At 40.9% G+C, this 19,764-nt stretch overlaps 1 protein-coding gene across 3 annotated transcripts in view; it reads right to left on the bottom strand.

The window, feature by feature from the left end:
* Positions 1–208: 208 nt before the first annotated feature.
* The window catches only part of tbc1d22a (TBC1 domain family, member 22a), a 165,920-nt gene continuing 146,364 nt past the window's right edge, over positions 209–19,764 (bottom strand). For all 3 annotated transcript variants that reach the window (XM_084910466.1, XM_084910465.1, XM_084910464.1), the window contains one exon: positions 209–4,187. In XM_084910466.1, coding sequence (XP_084766592.1) covers positions 4,059–4,187 — 129 coding nt within the window. In that variant the 3' untranslated portion in view covers positions 209–4,058. The remainder of the gene's footprint in view (positions 4,188–19,764) is intronic.

Raw genomic sequence — 19,764 nt, 5'->3', positions numbered from 1 at the left:
GCAAAGAGCTTCATTCCGGACTCGCCGGGAGACAGATTACACACACATTGCAGACGTGCTGCTACAAGGAGGCAGCGGCGGCACGGCGCTCTGGAATATGGAAAACCCGTCGAGTTTAATTGACCGCGGTCGGACGTGCGATATTCAGAAAAAGCAAGTCGATTTCTCTGCGCACGCTCGAGGAAAAAACAGGCACATACGTACAGCGTGATGTCATATATATAGGATTTATTTACACTTTCTATTTACAGATTTTTGTTTCAAAATCTTCTCTGTACACATTTATTTTTTAAATTCAACACCTGCTACTCCTGTCACCCACATGCTCTAGTATTATTTGATTCTTTTTTTCTGGAGACAAAACAGATGAGGGAGGATTTTTCTTTTTTCCTTCAGTTTGGTTTTCATAGACAGATTTTACTCTAAGAGAAATGAAAGCAGCTGGAAATGTTACTTAAGGATGCACTCCTGAAGATGCTCCAAAGAGTGTTTGAAGTTTGCCGTGTGTGTGTGTGTGGGCTAATAGAAAAAAGGGGTTTCAACCTGATGCCACTGAGGCGTTCATCTCCATGGAGATATGTTTGTGTGTGTGTGTGTGTTGAGAGTCAAACTTCAGATTGCAACTGAATTTGCTCCTGTCTTTGTTTGTTAATTTCACCTCCCTTCGCAGAAGTGTGTGTAGGCAGATGACTCTTATTAAAGGGAAAATACTGCATATAGCATAACAGCAGAAACGGAGGGGGGCTCAAACCTACCTACTCTCTGCCTTTGACACACACACACACACAAATATATTGACAGACACTACAGCGGCTTTCGACCCCCACATTTGTTGTTATCTTGGAGCATCGGTGTTCACCACCAACATTGCTTTTACCCCCTACAGTGTTCATATCCATATGAATGTGTGCAATAAGGCAGTTTAATGTTGTGAGAAGTCGGGTTATGGGTAATAAATGGGACAAATATTGACTGCTCGCTCACCCCTGCCCAACCTTATTGACTGCTGTGGCTGTCAAGCTTTGCATTCATGATTAAAAAATGTAACACTCAAACTCAGAAGTGGCTTCAGTGGCGTTAGTTTTCTAACTTAAATAACAACAGACAGATCACATAAGCAAATATCATCTCCACTAACTGTGCTAAAAAAAAACAACCACACACACACACACCCTAAAACATTTGGTAGTGAGCAGACCGACTCAAGTAAGAGTCGGTCTGCTCTGATGAGTGCAACTCATCTGCAATGTGCATCGTTGCAATAGGAGACTTGTCTCAGTTAGTTGGCAACTGGTTGCATTCTGGTTGCAAGTGGTAGCAGACTGATTCTTATTTTTTTTATCATGTTTTTGACAGACCAAGTTGTTTTGAACATGGCAACTAACTGCAGGTGGATGCAGACTTGGCCCCTGTCTTTGAAGCAACCATTTCAAAAGCCAAGAGACTGCAGGTTCATAACACATGGTTGGGATGATTTTGGTCTGTTTGACTGACTGGCGATCCTGGAGTGGCAATTCACCCACATTTCATAAAGCTGCTAACTGCGGATGCCAAACTGTTTAAATGCTGAGTAGCACTACAGCCACAGCCCATTCACTGCATGTTCTTTCAGCATGTGCAGGAATGCAAAGCTTGACAAGCCTCTTAAGGGATGGGGAGGGTTTAGGGATGGGTTATTGGTTATTTTATTGTGGCATAAATGCCCAGAGTGTAATTCAACAGCTCGTGCTGGTGGTTTCTGTAGTCAAAATAATATTTCCTTTGATTTTATTACTAATTAAAAATGACTTCATATTGCTTGCACAAATTTAAAACCTAAAAAAAAAACAAACAACCAAACGAAACAAAAAAAAAAAATCATCTGTGGTCAAAAAAGACAATCAGGGTGTTTGTCTCGTGTCTCCAGAGTCAGGCACAACTTTACAGGCATGTAAACGTAAACATATGTAGGCATTTAAAAAAATAAAACCTAAATGAAAAAGACAAATATTTAAAATGCTGACTGAAAGAATATATCTCATACAAAAAAAGGGAAGGGACTTTTTAGACTTTTAAATTAAGTGCAGTTTTTCCTTGTCAGAGAGCATGGGAGATGAGGGGCTTGTGAAACTGGTGCAGATTGGGTAAAAAAAAAAACCAAACCCTCAACATGTGATCAAAGACTGACAGCTCTCACTGAAAAAAGGGACTGAACTTCCAAAGAAACACAACACCCTCCCTTCCCCTCTCTCCTTCCATCTTCCCTTCACACACCTACGCCTGCCGCCTTTTTTGGCTCGGGTGACAATAATGGATCCTGGCGGAGTTGCGACAGGAGGATCCAAACGTTAACAGCTTTGTGTTATGTCATGAATGTCTGATTACCCCCCCACCACCACTGCCGCCACCTAACATCACACCAATATGGTGCTACTGACTTTGCGCAAGACATCCCATGTGCTCTATAAGAACAGAGCAACGTGTGAACGACTAATGTAAGGCGGAGGGTTGTGTGTGCAAAAACAAGAAGCAGGTTGTATAACTTATTTATGCAAACGCTTTTTAATTAAAGGGCGTGATGAATCGTTGTCACCTGCTAAGCTTGTCAACTTCCTATTATATTCACAGAGTTCAGTAAGCACCGTGCCGACGCCTGATTACAGGGTACTTACAAACAGCATTATAGAGGCAATGGGATGGATGGTCATAAGCAAAGAAACAGCTTTGTAATTATTTATTTACTTATCTATATATCGGTACGTTTTTAGGATAATCCCGATGATCTGCGTGCAGAGCTTCTACATAAATAAATTACGAGAGCCGAAATAGATCAAGCGTGTGTAATTGCATTTTAAAATTGCAAGACTTCCATTAAGTTGGAGCCTCCAAATAAACCCTTCTAGTTTCACGTGTTTATATGGAAATACATCTTTTAAGCTCGGGCCCCGCCTTGCTGGTGATCTCTAAACAGTCCAATCCATATTTTATATATTCTGGGCGGAAAACTTGAAAACAAAAGGTGCTCAAACCGTGTCGATTGTGCTCTTTCGGAATTTAGCTTCAACTTCAGATCTGGCCTGTCACCAACCCAGACCAATGTGAATCTGAGTGATTCTTTCTTTATGTCTGCTAACGCCTCATTATGTGTATAACCGTGTAATAACAATGCGTGTTCTGAGGTAGTCTTACATTCACAAAGAAGGAGAAGTTGATAATAAGACGTGGCCCTTCACATGCGGGCAGGTCTGAGGAGCAAAAAAAGAAAAAAAGAACCCTAACAAGTGGGACTAGGTAGCGTTCTCCCTCCTAAGGGCTTCTTATGTTCTTTGATGTTGATCTGTGTATGTGACTCCTGTTCTGCAGCCTCCTGCCACTGTTTGCGTTACATTCAAACAACGAGACGCTGCAGTGATGGGACTGGACAATGAAGGTTTAAAGCTGGTGTGTGATTGGTTTAATGGAAGGAAGTACACATGCCTCCTCTCACTGACTGACAAAGTGTCTTGCTTCAAAAGTCTTGGAAGGGTCACGAAGAAAAACAATCTGTGGGGGGGAGGGGCAAGTAAAGTATCTAGTGCAATGCCCTTTGACATCTTTCTTTGTCTTTGCAAACTGAAAAGGAAAAAGATCACATTTTGCCTCAGGGAACAAAAAAAATCAACTATGTATTACCATGGTTATGGAAATAATTAGCAGAAAGAGGCATTTTTTGGAGCCAGACCGCAGGCGGTGCTGAGCAACAGCTCCTGGTTTTGCATCGGGCCTTAGGTTGATCTCCCAGCTGTCAACTTGCAGTGATAAAGAACAGGACTCTGCACTGCTCAGAGCTAATCAGAGAACACAATAATCATTAAAAAAAAAAAAGGCTCCACATCAACATGTTAGAATGCTACACCGCACATCCTCGCAGTCATTGGTTGATTCAAAAATCTCTTAGTAGCTGAAAGGCCCACCGGCCAATAAGGGAAAAGGAGGTTAAGAAAAGGGAGCTCCTTCCTGTGTCGGAATAGAGGCCTTTGAGTTCAGTAGACCACTTTGGGGGAGGAACACAGGGAGCCCCCTCCCCCGCCCCTTGCTTATCATCTCTTGTAGTGGTTGGGCGCATCAGCGAAGGCAAACTTCAACCTGTAGGCTTCAGCCAGCAGTACGCTCACTTCCTCGTTGCCCCAGTGCATCGTGGGAAGGTTCTGTAAGAGGATCATCAGGCCCTGATGAAAGAAACAAAAACATTATTTAGACGCAAAACCGCAAGATACATGACGGCAAGATCTAATCAATCTAATCAGCTTCAGAGAGAAAAAAGATTTAAAAAGTAAAACTCAAACACTGGAGAGTGTGTGTAGGGCCAAAGGAAAATATTGATGCAAGAGGAAAGGCAAAGATAAATGTGTAGCTGATCAATATTAAAAGAGGCTAGAGGAGGACATGAGGAAAGAAAAAAGGGAAATCACAATCTGTGGGCAGCAGCTGATGAATTTTTATACTGTTGGCTATTATATCCACACAAAACTAGGGATTTTTCAAGCTCGGCAGCGTGGTTTCAGGTCAGAATCACGCTCGTACATTGATTCCTCTGTACCTGACAAAGAACCAATTTGGGGGGTCGAGGTGCTGTACTTATTATAAATGAGAGTGGAAGCACTACTTCTGTCTCACAGTAATGTAAGACAAAGCTGGTACATGGTTAGGCAATCAATGAGAGAGAATAAGAGAGAAAAAGAGTCTGGGCTCTTTGCTTCACTTAAGGACACAACTTTAAAATCCATCATCTTGTAATTATATTCAGAAAATAAAACTTTCTGTATCCCAATTTGGATGTATGCCTTTTCCAGAGATGGTAGGACCTCACCATCATCTTATAGGACCTAAATAATAATAATAATAATAAAATGTTTTAGGATAATTTTTTTAAAAGTTGAACAATATCCATCAGTCAAAACACTGAAATAAATCAAAAAGGTGGCTCTCCTGGCTTTTAAACAACAAACAGGAAGGGAGACGAACAAGAGATGCTAATAAATGACCTTGTAAGGTGGCATAGTGTGAACATTTAGCCAGCTTATCCAGCAGGGCAAAGCGGCAATTGCACTTTACCAAAAAAGTCAAAAATCACACTCTCTCTCACGCACATACACAAATGCCCTCACCAAGCAGAAGTGGATTTAGCCATCTGCTGATAGCAAAATATTCATCCCGTTGGCCAGCTCAAACGTGAACGTGGTCTGCTTTGTTCTCTGGCCAACTCTCAGTCAGTTGTAAATGTGCTTGCTCCAGTTTAGCTGCTCTCTGGGTCACCTTTTCATCTAGCAGGTGAAAAGGTGACCTAGTTGTACTTCTTCTCTGGAACTCAAGCAGGACCCAGCAAAGAACTCTAGACGAGCTCTTCCTTTGGCAAAGGAAAAACAAGCAGAGCCAATACAGCTGCACCACTTCCCTCGACCTGGTACGCACTGCGTTTGATAAAAGGTCTGCCAGGATTACGGGCTTTTAATTTGTGTAGATCTGGCTAATGTCAGAAGCTGGGTGCAATGTTTTAATTAAATGCCTTGGCTTGTTGTCTGCTTTTTATATATATTCATATTTTTTTTGGCATTTTCAGCCTTTTCTTGAAAGTCGAATACAGCGCAGACAGGAAAGCAGGGAGGGAGAGGAATCATACACAAAATGACCTGATGTGGACTTGAGTCCGGGGTCCTGTAGTGGCCTTAAGCATATAAGATTCCCTCTCCACCAGGTAACTTATACATAGATGCCTCGTGTATGGTGTCTGCTCAGTTTGTTCCCCTTAATCGGATCCAAAGGACATAGGAAACACAATGATGTGCAAAGGCCACTGATCAGATGTGATAAACATAACCACATAAAAAATGCACAGAAAAGCTGGGAAGTACAAATCTTTGGGGTGCATGGACTCAGGAATCAGGGACTGGCTAAAAAGGAGAGAGACCATCAAAAACGCTCAAAATCCAGCATCTGTGGTAGTATGGATCTCTGCACATGGATGTGACTTGCACATCTATGAAGGCATCATTAATGCTTGATGATAAAAACATCCTCTGGTGCAACATAGACAGGGAAGCTCATCTTAGTGAGACAAAGCCAAACCATACAGCACATATTCCGGCAGCATTGCTAAAGAGAATTGCCCTGTGTGTGCATCATGAACATTTCTGTCCAGAATGCGGCTGCCAGATTACTGACAAAGCAGTCCTGCACTGGCTCCCCATGCACTACAGAATACATACATTCCCTCAAAATCCTTTCCTAATCCTGATTTCAAAATGGGGAGGGCGGGTCACACCTATGCTGTCATCGCGCTACGACTCTGGAATGACCTCCAAATGACCTCCAAATGACCTCAGGAAAGCATCAGCTACGACTGTCTTTAAGACGTTTTAGAAATGTGCTAATCTGAACTGTTGTTGGAGGGCAGGCTGGTGTGTTATTTTATGTAAACACTGTAAATGTGGGTAGAGAAAATTCTAAGAACCCATTTATTTTTATTGGAAACGACTTTGGTTTCAAACATAAAACTTATTTACTTGCATAAATTTCAAAATGAGAGGTCTGCTCAGTTCAATTATTGATTGTTTCTTTGTTTAGCTTTTAATTAACACAATGTTTCCATGATCATCTTTCACTCAAATTTTTAGATTAAGTCTTTCTATTCTGCTTTTCATTTTCATTTTACCAGCTTTAAAAAAAAGTGTACAGGTACACCAAACCCAGTATAATAATTAGTGTATTTAGACGGATAATACCAAGATGCACACTTGCGGTTCTGTTTTGCACAAGGTACTGTAGCAGACAGGCACAGTTACACTTGCTTTTGTGTGTGTGAGTGTGACACAGATGTTATTAACTCAGTCAAAGTGGTTTAATAACAGCTGTGAGACGGAAACAGAAAAAAGGGGTCCAGGGTATGGTGTGAGAGGGAAAGAGAAAAAAAAAAAAAATCAGGAAAGAAAGAATAAAATGTCAAGTACAATTCAGTGGAGCTTGAGCCTTTCCCCAGATTCCTGTTTTGTGCATTACTGGGTAAGTAAGAAGACGGACAACAGCGACACACACTCGCACACACACATGCAAGAGTTCAATCTCACCGACTAATGCCTCTCTCTCAAAGGGGAATGAGACTGGTTAGCAGTGAGACAGAGTGATTGTGTGTGTGTGTGTCTGCATGCTATGGATCAGTGTCCCATGAGCTTTCATCATCAAGGCTGAAATCATTGCCGTGACAACAGGGTTTACAACCAATCACGCTGCTGATAATCACATCGAAGGACAAATCACGTTGGGACTGTGGTGTCTACACTCATCTGAGTCCTAAGCAGTTCGCTGCTATCCGAGAGGATGTGACCCTGTTACAAAAAGGATTCGAAGACGCTTTCAAATACCGAAACCTAATCGCGTCGCAATCGTGGTTTTAACCATTACGCTGCGGACGCGTCGATGTGCTCCTGCATCTTCACGCTGATCTTTCTACGACTACTGAGAAAGTCAAACTATACAAAACTTTAAGTGGGGATATTTACTACAGCAAGGCACTTTGTATTAGTTTACCCTCCTACGTATTAAATTGAAGGTGTTTGGCTCCATTAATTTTTTTCCCATCCTCGCTCGGTTTTAATGAGGCGGTGAGACGACCCCGGTGACTTTTCACCAAAAATCATTTGTATTCTGAGCGAGGGAGGGGGGTGGGGGGGAGGAAAAAAAGCACACACTTTCTTCAACTAATTAAGCTCCAAGCTGCCATCCTGGCTAGATATTTTCTGAGATCAGGCTTTCGCTTCACCCCGGTCTTCTGAATAAGTTATAGGTGAAGTCAGCTGAATACCAGTTTTGACATTCAGCTGATGTAGAAATGTGTTTTTCCAGGAGACTAGCTGCTGATTACTTTATTGACTGACTTTGATGAACCTGAGGCCCTTGGAATGCGTTAAAACCTTGCCGGAGTTTCTCAAAAGAGAAAAAAAAAAAAAAAATACAAATTTTCACAGGTACCGAGCGAGCGCTGATAAAAATGTTAACAAATTCGGCCTCTAGTGTTGTTAAACATCAAACAGGATTTTCAGTTCAGGATCAGATTTCCTCTAAAGTACTGCTCCATATCTCTAACATCAAAATCCACACACTTGTTAATTCTACAGGGACGGGGAGGGGGTGGACCTCACTGTAATAGCTGCACCTTTGAGAGGAGGGCCTGGACGTTGACTTTGAAAGGTTGACCTACTGACTTCCCCCTTGGTTCAGAAAGACACAGTCCTCTGAAGTATTTTCACTCAGAGGGATGGAGCGGGAGACAGAAAAAAGAGAGAGCGAGCGGAAGGAAGAGTGGAAGAAAGCCTGATCAGAATTCAGCTTGCCTCTCTCTCATCTGTATTCAATAGAGCATCACTATCAGCTCTCTCCTTTCATCGCTCATGCTCTCTCTCGAGTTCACGTTCACACACACAAGTTGGAAATCCGCAAAATTTGCTCACAGCCAGCAGAGTGTTATGCCTTCTTAGGACAAATCATATAAAATAAAAGAAAAATTAAATGAATTGTTTTGACCTGGAGATGTCCTGCTCAATATCTGTCTAATAAGTTAAGCTGACTGTATGTGACCAATAACAAGCTTTTTTCAATATAAACAGAACAAAAAGGAAGAGCAAATAACTAAACATTTATTTAATTTTATTTAATACCACAGCCAATTCACTGTAGCTGGACTCCAAACGTACCTATAAGCACAGTAGTTTTGGGGGTGAGACACCACGCACCTCCCCTACTGCACCTCAAAGCCCCAGGCTCTTTTACAAAAAGAAAAACTCCCTGAGGACTTGTAACACTCTAGATGTTGTAGCCAAGATTTTTCCTGGATATTATTCAGCAAAAGCACAATCTGCAATCAGTTATGACTTACTGGGGGCCTCGGTGTCGCGAGGCTACCTATTGTTATTACCCCAGTTTAACCTGGAGAAATTCCCAAAGGCTGAAGTAACAAGGTTTATTGTCACAGAGGAAGTAAATTTATGACGGCTGAAAAGGACTCAACATCTTTACAGCAGAAATGAAGCGGGGAGAAAATCTGTCAAGGATGAAGAGCTTTAAAAAAATGTCTTGAAGATGCTGTCAGTAAAAAAAAAAAAATATTAACCACTTCCAAGAGCCTGACAGGAGAGAGTGAGGATGTAACTGACAGACAAGCTAAACAAGCGTGGGCTTTACATATTATCGTATTTCATGCTTCAGTTATGAGAGAGAAAATTCATGATAAGCATGAGTCGTTCCAAATCTGGGCCAATATGCTATTATTGATAATGACAGGTTTGTAAATGGCCAACTTTATTTTAAAGTCCTCCATTACTCAAAAATATGTTTTGATTATTTTCACTTCACTTGGACGTTGGACCTTCACTACGTCGAGTGACATCCTGTATATGCAGACTCGGACACCAGGAGTCTGCTTAAACAATAAAGAGGAAAAGTTCACTGGGCTGCGTTGGTTTCAAAGTGTGTAGGGGTGAAATGATTCCGTGTCTAAAGGGATCCATGCTCCAAAGTAAGTAGTAAGGACCAGTTGTGGAAACTTGAAACGTCCATTGTACATAAACATGAAGTCATGTGGTTGTTTGATACTCATATACATGTACCAGTCACATTATTGGGTAATAATCAGCAGGTTTAACTGCTGGTTGACACCAATCAGCCAATCAGCAACTCATGCATGCATTTAGGCAAATAGACATTGATCAAGCAACCTGTTGAACTTCAGAGTGGGGAAAAAATGCGATTTAAGTGATTCTGAATGTGGAATGGTTGTTGATTCCAGACAGGCTGGTCTGAATGTTTCAAAAGCTGTGGATATACTGGGATTTCCCCACACAACCACCTCTATAGTCTACAGAGAATGAGCTGACAAAAGAGAAAATATCCAGTGAGAAGGTCTGCCTTATTGATGCCAAAGGCAAAATCAAAAGTCAAAATAATCACTTGTTGCATCCAAAGTATGAAGAAGAGCATCTACAAACACAACGTGTATCAAAAGACCACGCTGGACTCCACTCCTATTGGTTAAGAACATCAAACTAAGGCTACAATTTGCACAGGCTCAACAGAAGATTGGAAAAATGTTACCTGATCAACCAATTCTTGACTTCTGCTGTGACATTTGGAGGGTAGGCTCAGAATTTAGTGTAAAAACAACTAAAAGCACGGATCCATCCGGCCGTTTGTAATCGGTTCATGCTGGTGGGGGTTCAGTAATGGGGGGATATTTTATTGGCACATGGACACATGTTAATATGGACCAAGGAATGTTTCCCGCACCTTGTTTAATCTGTGCAATGAAGAAAGTAGTTCTGCAGGCAAAAGGTTGTCCAGCCTGGTACTAGCAAGATCCAGCTAAGAAAATGTCCAATAAATGCAAATTCTAGGACCTACTGATGTTAACAAAAAGGTTTGTCAGTTTTTCAGTGATGTTCATGATATAAAGCTTGTTTTTAAAGCTCTAAAACAATTCAAAATCCCTACAATGGCTAGAGACTCGTAGAAAACATCTTCGTCACACATTTTGACCTCCACAGAGATAAAGAAGTAGCATGAATGAAATTAACCATGTGCTACAGCATTTTTATAAACAACCATGGGCACTAATGGTTATGCTAGAGGAGGACCAACCGCCGTCTAATCAAGTGCTGCTTTGAGCGTTATAGCCAATAGACCATACACGCTACATACACATAAGTGCGCTCATGCGTGCTCGGCCACACAAGCATACACCCATAGTGACTGAGGAGCTTCATTAAGAGCATATTTCTGCATGGTAACCATCTGCTGGCTATCACTTGTGTTGAGCTAATGACTCTAATACTGTTTAATTGCATACATCTCGCTGTCAGGGGGGAATACTGCACTCACTCCACTCTACACAGGTGGTAACACTCCACACTGAGAGGCCACCAGTGTTAGTGTGAAGGAGCGAGTCTTTGCTGGAATCCATGAAATGCAGCATTCATGCTTTAAGTATATAAAAGAAAAATACATATCAATGAATGTGTATTTGTTACAGTCCGTGTAAAAAGGAATCAGCAAATGATAAACTAAATATATACAATTTTACATTTTAGTTCATTTACTTTGGCAAAGTTAATTTTCTCAACACTGCTTAACCTCTTAACAGAGGGCAGTAATGACAGTTTAAGCCCTTAGTTTTTGGGTAGAGTAAAATGGTTTAGAAACCATTTGATTATAGGATGTCCTCACAAATGTAGCCAAACATTTGTGTAGGTAGATATGCTGTTAATGTCGCTAGCGCTATGTGTGGGTGCATGTGGTTGTTCAGGCATGAATATCCATTTATTCCACAATACTAACAAAGACATTGATTCACCATTACAGTATACTGTATGCTACAAAAAAGGCAATTAGCTCTCCATCTCCTACGCTTGGCAAGGCTTAAAGTGGTTAATGGCTATTGATACTGAGGGGAAAGCAGCTTGTCAATAGAGCCGTGCTAAGGCTCTTTCTTTAAAAAGAGAATGGGATAACATAATGGTTGAACAGACAGCCAAGGCCACTGTCAAGTAAATTGTACTAGCTATGTGTATAGTCATTGTTTTGACCTGGATCTGACTGTGGGGAGATGAGTCCATCCATCCATCTAATTGAGTCCATCACAATCCTTATTCTCATCTAAAGAGCTGCACATGTTTGATTTTAAGTCTTCTACCTTGAAAGGCACGAGCTGCCGACTCAGCCAATCTTCAATAACCTGCAAAGCTGGGCAGACAATCGTGAACACGAGCACCTAAATTATGTATACATGTGAGTCACAGATGATTATTAGTTAAAAGAGCTGAGGCCTCAAACAGAGAGAAATATTACACTAGATACTATTTATCAGTGGTAGTCACACACACATACATACATACTGACAAACATGCAATTAAATCACTTCCTGTGAACCAAATAGTCCATTTACAGGCAGAAGATGAGATGGTGGTAAATGAAGTGGATGCAATGGCTTCCAAAACTTGCAATCCTTTCTGCTGTGTCAACTACAGTTGCCAGCAGCAAGCGGCTAAAGCCGTGGAGAAATTAATGGAGGAGAGATGACAGGTGTGGTACGCACATACACATATCAATAGACACGCATTTGAGGCTAAAAGCACCAATTTTTGGCTGTAACTGCTGTGTTTCTGTGACATGTATCAATCCACCTCCAACCAACACATCTACATGAACGTTACGCAGAAAGTGCAGTTGCACACACATCCTGTCACCTACATGCACAAACACTCCAGGTTGCTGTTGGTGGTAATGGTGTTTTGCAGCACCCTGAGGTGTAATAGGCCTAGGCAGTGCTCTGTCGGGGCCATTAGCTTGCTGTAGTTCATATAATTACACAAAATGGGCACTCTGGCAAACAGTGGGTACTAATGTAGGAGTGGGGCACCGTAGCATGCGCAGGTAAGAGCCGACACAGGATGGCACAGCCAAGCTGCACGTAGCAGGACTGGCTGTGATGTTGTCTCTATGGGTAATTTGGCCGTTTTGTTGCCATAATAAATGAACAAAGTAAATGTTGATGGGAGTTTTTTTTGTTGATGCACTGTCACCACTGATCAGCACAATGCCATAATTATCAAACAGGTGTATTTACTGTTTATAGACTGGTGATCTGCTAAGACTGGTACCTGAGCAAGAATGGCTAGGCTAACTGTTAACATGCACCAAAATCAATTCGCAAAAAAGACAAAAACCTGAAAGCTTGATCCTTCACAACATTCTCAGGTTCTATTTGATATCAGCGCAGCAGAGCTCTTTAACACAAACAGCTCTGATTATGACAGAAGCCCCACCTACCTATTGTTCAAACCTACTGTTTGCAAGGTGCAGCCAATCAGAAGGAAGCTGGCTTAAAGGACCTGTTAATCACATCAGTCTTCTTTTTCATTAAGCAGAATGAAAATATAGACCTAGATAAGAGTGTAACAGATCCCCTTTAAACGGTCTATCTCAGGGGTCGGCAACCCTAGACACGCGTGCCAGCTGATGGCACGACCATAGCTGGACTGGCCATCAGGCATACCGGACATTTGCTCGGTGGGCCGATGATTTTTTTATTTTTTATTTTTTGTAACGGTACAAACAATGGAAGGTGGTTGATTGGCCAGATGCTGGCCGGTGTGTAAAAATAAGTCAGTTGTTTGGTGGTGGCTATGGCGGAGCTTCCACAGATTCAGTAACATTAGCAAGTGGTGGAGGCCAGCAGGTGGATGAGGGAAAGGGGAGGCAAGAGGAGAGACCCGAGGCGGCTGCCGGTCCGAGTGTCAGGTGAACTGAACTTCAGGTAAGAAGTTATGACCTGCAGTCTATCTGGGTCAGATATAAACCAAGCTTAGGTGGAGTTTATTTTCGTTGTGCTGACTTTTTACAGTCAGTTACAATAACTCGTACTGCGTGCTAGCTAGCATGACGGAGTTTCTATACAGCTGGGTGGTGCTATGATGTTACTGATAGTGAACTTTATTTTATTCATAAGGTTAGTTAGTACAGCTGCCAACCGTCCTGTAAAAACGGAATCGTCTCGTATTCAGAGAAAATATTTCGCGTTTCGTATTGAGGTGAAAAGGAACACAGTTTGTCCCGAACTTCAGCTACAATGAAAAAGACACAAAGCTGGAGTTAATTTGTCATTACGCTGCAGCTGCCTCTTCTTCTCTCATTCTCTCCCCCTCTCTCTCCTGTTGCTACTTCAATCATGAAACTGATCAATGATCAGCTGATTGTCTCACTTGTTTGTTTATCATCCACTTTGCACCAGAAAGACGAAACCAGCTGATGTTGCGCTAAACAACAGCAGCATGTTTAAGCTTGATCAGCTGTTGTTAGAATTTATTTAATATTACTTTCCAGTATCAGCTGATGTTTGCTGGAGCCAAAGCTGTAAAAGCTGCTGGTCATGATATCGGTTTGGTTATCTGGTGAGAGGGAAACATGAAGATGAAACCAGGAGATGTCCTTACTGAATCATCAGAGCTGAACAGGTGATGGAGAAACAGGTTTACCTTTTAGGTGACATGAATGAGTTGAAGGGAAGTTATGAACTGTTTCTGAGAGACAAATAACACCAGGATCCTTTTCTAAGTAGCTGACAGCTGGTAACTGTGCAGGGGCGGGTCTAGCAAAGTTTTGCCAGGGGGCCAGGTAGGGCATTAACAGGGAGAGGGGGGCACAAAGAAATACTTGTCTTTCTTATTCTCATTTAAAATGTCTCGCTTTTAATAAATAATTATCTGACGCTTACAACCAAAGTTTTTATCTGATGTAAAATGTATAGAAATCATACATATACCAACAAGACAGTGTACATCACTGTCACATTGCAGAGGCCTTGTTGACAGTATTTGGCTCTACATATCTGTGTGAGCAGATTTTCTCTCACATGAGTGTCCTCAGGTAGCCGTCTGAATGCTGGACACTCGGAGACCTGTGTCTCTGAGTGGGAGACCAGAGATCACATTAACATGTGTATTAACAAACATGCCATATTGACTTAGTTTATTTTTCTTATCATTGTTGTGAGGAGACCATAAATAGCATTTGTATTTTCTGTTGTACAGTTCATTTGCTGTTATGGAGCTGATAACTATTCGCTGATAGCTGCCAACATCTGCGAACAAACACAATTCTATAAAGTGGTTCTATATAGTGTGTAACTGTTCATATAGAGCGTTACTAAATTTATTGCTAATGCAATCATATAGCACATTGACTTCTGAGGAAATTTTAGATGGCACTCATCATCAGAAAGGTTGCCTACCCCTGGTCTATCTTAACAAACGTAAGAAATCTGCTTTGCTCAGTTATGCGCTTCTGGAGTCACAAAAGCCAAAATAAATATTTTGAAGAGGTTAAATATGCCAAGATAATTCAACAATTACTAATATATCTGCTGAGCAGTAGATCAAAACTAGACTACAGAACCGAAAACAAAATAAACAAGCTCATAAAAGGTGTTTTTTAATGCATTATAAATAAAATACATACATTTATATCTAGAGGAGACAGTGGATCTGGCCAGCACCTTTGGTGATTTAAATACTGCGGGGGAGTGAATGGGATTAAAGAATGAGAAAATGGCAGACTGCTTGAAAGCTTTCAGTACACATGGAACTACAAGTGTGGGTGTTCTCATTTATCATTTGGATACTCCAACCTCACAGTAAAGACCTGTTTTAATGGCTTTGATAAGTACAATAAAAAAGCGTGTATGGATACTCTGTTATGAGAAAAATGCCTTTGCTTTCCACAGTTAAGTTATAGGGAGCTAGCTTTGCATCCATTTGGTATCAGTCAATGCCAACCCAATGACAAGTTCATAACCTTTGGAACAATCCCGCCAGAAGCAATTTAAGCGGTGAAACAGTTGTCTCTCCTTTTGTGCATTGAAGCATTTACAGTGATATTTCCCTTCGCTTTTCAGCGAGTGCAATATCAAAGTACATAAGCACTCAATATTTAACCATTTGGCCCTGCTCCATATCAACAATTATCAACTAAATTCTAGCAAAACTGTTTCGTTGTCACACTTTCAAACAAGAAATGCATGAAACCAACAACTGAAATACATTTCTATCGCATATATGAGCCTAATATGTAACACGTGGATGCCCCGTGAACTCTACTACAATAAATCAAACAAAAGCAAAACTGGAGACTAAACAGTTTATCTCAAACCATCACCAAGTTCAGAAAGGTTAATGCCCTCCTAATCACGAGTTCGAGATCCATGAGAAAAACCCTGGAGCAGAAGTGCGTTGGTGATCGCTTTGACTGCATAGAAGGGTATTTGAATTTAAAATTCAATATTTATGTCTCAGTTCATGACCCACAGCGTTCCTCAAAAACTCTTCTCTTCTCTTAGTCTTAAAAATCTATTTCTCTCTCTCCTGCTGCTGTTGCACTCTGTTTATTCCTCATGAGCAGGTCGATATAGCTGTTTATTTGGCATTTTTGTGTCTTAACTGAGTTGAGAAGGGGACATGCAGTTAGCTTACAGGCTGACAGAGCAACTCCTGTTTTTTTATTATCTCAGGGCAAAAAAGGGAAAAAGCTGTAAACTTCCCATTACTATTGTGCTCACTTGGGAATAAACCTCATCAGATGATAATTTTGGTAATGGTACTCAAAGAGCAAACTAATCACCCAATTCATGACTATTTTCACTTGATAAATGATTTCCTGGCAAAGGCTAACTTGGACCAATCAACAGAACAACACCACACCTAAATTAGAAAGCTAATACACAAATGCATTTGTGAACACGTTTTTCGCGCAAATACACACTTCCTTACTTCAAGTCTACTCAATACCATGCCGTGATTGATGACTGACTTTCCAAGCAGCTTTGGTCATTAAAATCGTACAGCAAATTAATTCACAGTACAAGCCGGCACGAGTTAGCCTGAAAGCAAACTTTGGCTGTCAATGATGGAAAGCGTGTAGGCGTAAGAAAAGCCATAAGAAAAGGATGTCACAGAGTAAACGGGAGGATGGGGTGGAGGGTTACACAATTACTTCCACCATATAAGCTCTGAGTTTTCCGGTCCTTTATTCCTCTCCTCTTGTTTTGGCACGAATAGATTCATATGCCAAATTGGACGCAGCACTCAATCAGCAAGGTGATTATTAAAAGCTGTTTACCGGAGGTGGCCTTGTCTCACTTTCGACACTATTGACTACAGTGTCATCAATCAGAGCAGCTACAAACCCCTGTGAGCGTTTGCTGAGGCAAACCAAGTTTGGGAAGAAAGTTCAGGAAGAGAAAATGAGAAGGTCTTTGTTGTGATAAATGGGTGAAAAGTATGGAATTAATGATCAGAGGTGGGACCGGCTTCTGTACGTGAAATTGCAAGGTGTTGATCTTGACAGCGACTTGCTCATGTACACATATGCAAGCAAAGACAAAAAAAAAGAAAAGTTAATCAGGACAACAAACTTTAAGCTTCAGAAATGGGCAAGAAAAACAACTTTTTACCACATGGCACCTTAAAATAACATCCATAAAACTATTATTTTCTTTCTAGTAGAGGACTCGTTGGATCACAACATACTGCAGCGTTTATGTTGACAGAATAAAACATCTAGAGTGAGCAGATGTCCTGATTAAATCATCAGAGTTCCAATTTGTCCTGGCGTCTCGACAGGGACACACTTTGTTCTGATAATTAGACTGAATGGATTTTTTGAGTTTTCTTCTTGCAAAGGAGACCTCTGTGAGTTGTGTCACAGAGTAAAATAATTGCATTATTATTTAGAAATGGGTGGTGCAGATAAGCACTCTAAATAGGGAAAAGGCTTGTTTCTCTTCTCTTTTATAAAGACCAGCGGCAGGGTAAGCTTTTTGTCCTGACAACAGTCTATTTACATATATTTTATATTACAACACAAGAGTGGTGCACTTGCCCGTTTTTGCAATGCATTTATGTTATATTGGAATTTTTGTTTTCTGCTCATAGTCCAGGAAAAAAACAAAAAGGATCTTATACAAGGTTTTGCTCCTTGCGCCCTGTGACAGTGATTGAAATAGCGCTGACATTTCCAGAACACTCTGGTTCCTTTGGAGTACCCCTTCTTTCCGTTATTGTCAAGGCTGGCTAACCCAAGGCGTTCTCCACACGTAACTGATCTGAGGACAGCAGCTGACATTTACAAAGGTCCACAGTTTTTTCACACACCATTAATTAAAGTGAGAACAAATCTTTTTCTCCCTCTTTGGCTCTTTCACCTCTCACTTCCGTCATGACCGATCTCCTCGGTGCCTTGTTGAAAAAACTGTAATCGTTTACACAGAACTAAAAGCTTTGTACTCACACAAACGCTTGGCCTCACATTAACAATCACAAGGATCGAGCATCCTCAGGATAGAGACTATTCAGCAGTCCTTACTAATATAAATCTCAAGGTAACAATATTAGATGGCCATGGTCAGTTTAGTTGCATACACTGTATATAATGATGCCCTGATGCATGATTAACAGAAGTTGTTGAAAACACATAGAGCTGGAGATTGACACTTTGCATGCACTGATCATAAATATGAATGTAACTGCCATATTGATCTTACAATAAAGTGTTTGAACTGTTATTTTAGGTGAAAGCATTGCACAACATACAGCTTTAAGAAAAAAGAAACTCAAGAGTTTGGTTTTAATTTATTTGGGCTGTTCTGAAATCAACTCAGGGTCAATACTATACACACAAGGTGAGAAATGTACATACACCCTGTGAGATGATTAATTCTGCAGTGCTGAAAGTTACAAAATGTCTTTAACTTGTCAAGGCCAAGGGCAGTAAACTTTGTGTTGGTAATCATGACTGAGTATAGCCTGTAGCTTCTCTGCGTGCCACTGCAAACCTTTTTTGTAATGCCATATATGGATGTGCCATTCTGTAGTAGCTGGATTACCTGTGCTACCTGAATGGGCTGCAGGGACCGTCTCATCCTACCAGTAGTGAAAAGGACCCTAACTAAAGACCAAACTAGAGGAAAATCAGGCAGGAGCGAGAAAGTAGATAGCGAGTGATAGTGTGTGGCCGTTATCCACAAACCCATTCCTTTTTTGGGGGTTGCCTTTCCAGTGTACCTGCTGTCACTTTTATTTGCATCAAAGCAGGTGAACTGGATTCACAATGGTTTAAGGTTCGTAACTGGAGAGACAGATATCCCTAAAGTTGAACATACTTTGTGTTATATTGTGGTGATCAAGTGTTGGCTTAATTTTACAGAGGAGATAAAGCTTGGTTAATCCTGACCACGTGAAAAAAGGTTGGGGTGGGGGGTGGACTGGAAAAAAAAAAAAAAAAAGGTAAAGCTTCAGATGTTTACTCACAATTTCCAGAGGTATGTGGGAAATCAAGTCCAAGAACGCTGTATTAAACTGTTAAGCATGTCATCTTTCTCTGGTAGTTGTTTTCTACCAGAGAAGGCGTAACATTGTAACATTGTTTGTAACACTAAAGTTGGCAGACAATCTCAAAATTCTTTAGCATAATCTCCAATCATCAGTTGAAACTTGGACACAAGGAAGCACAATGTTAACAAAGTTTTGACCTCAAATCCATCAAAAAATATATTTAACGGTTAAAAGACTGTTTTGCACCAGAAAAGCAACCATTTTAACTGAAAAACTAATTGGAAGCAAGACCATAATATTCATGTTCATCACCAGAACATGTAAACATTTGACTGCAAGTGTACATTATGCAGTAGAAACAAAAACAGGACTATATCATCAGTCAATATGAGTTGGTATTAAAGTCCAAACAAGAAGCAGCATCAAACTGAATTCATGGCTAGTGGTCATTGCTCATTTTCAAAATATCACAAACAAAGCACGGTTACATGGTTCTTACATGTGAATCTTAAGGGACTTATGAATACTAGTCAAACTTGCAGGCCACAGTCAAGTCTTAGAAACAAAAGAGGAGATGCTTTTTATTGTCACTTAGGAGTTCTGCAGTGGCAATGTTAGCGTCTGCAGGCATTACAGACTAATGGGAATGTGCTGACTGTGCTGGCCTTTCCTATAAACAGCAGTGCAAACACATACCTGCATTATATCCCCCTGCTTGCACATTACTGTGCGTACAGTATGTGGGTGTGTGCTTCAAAGTGGTCGCATGCTAGGAGACTCACAAATGTGTGAATGAAATAGTATTGTGTGAGAGAGAACAGCTTTTGTGCTTGTTTATGTTGTCATGTCTATGGGCGTGTGACTCTGAGTGACAGAG

The sequence above is a fragment of the Perissodus microlepis genome, chromosome 17, assembly GCF_051167445.1.
Source record: "Perissodus microlepis isolate ML-2025 ecotype Zambia chromosome 17, ASM5116744v1, whole genome shotgun sequence".
NCBI lineage: Eukaryota > Metazoa > Chordata > Actinopteri > Cichliformes > Cichlidae > Perissodus > Perissodus microlepis.
The sequence above is the reverse complement of the archived record's forward strand: the minus strand, read 5'-3'. Positions and strand labels throughout refer to the sequence as shown.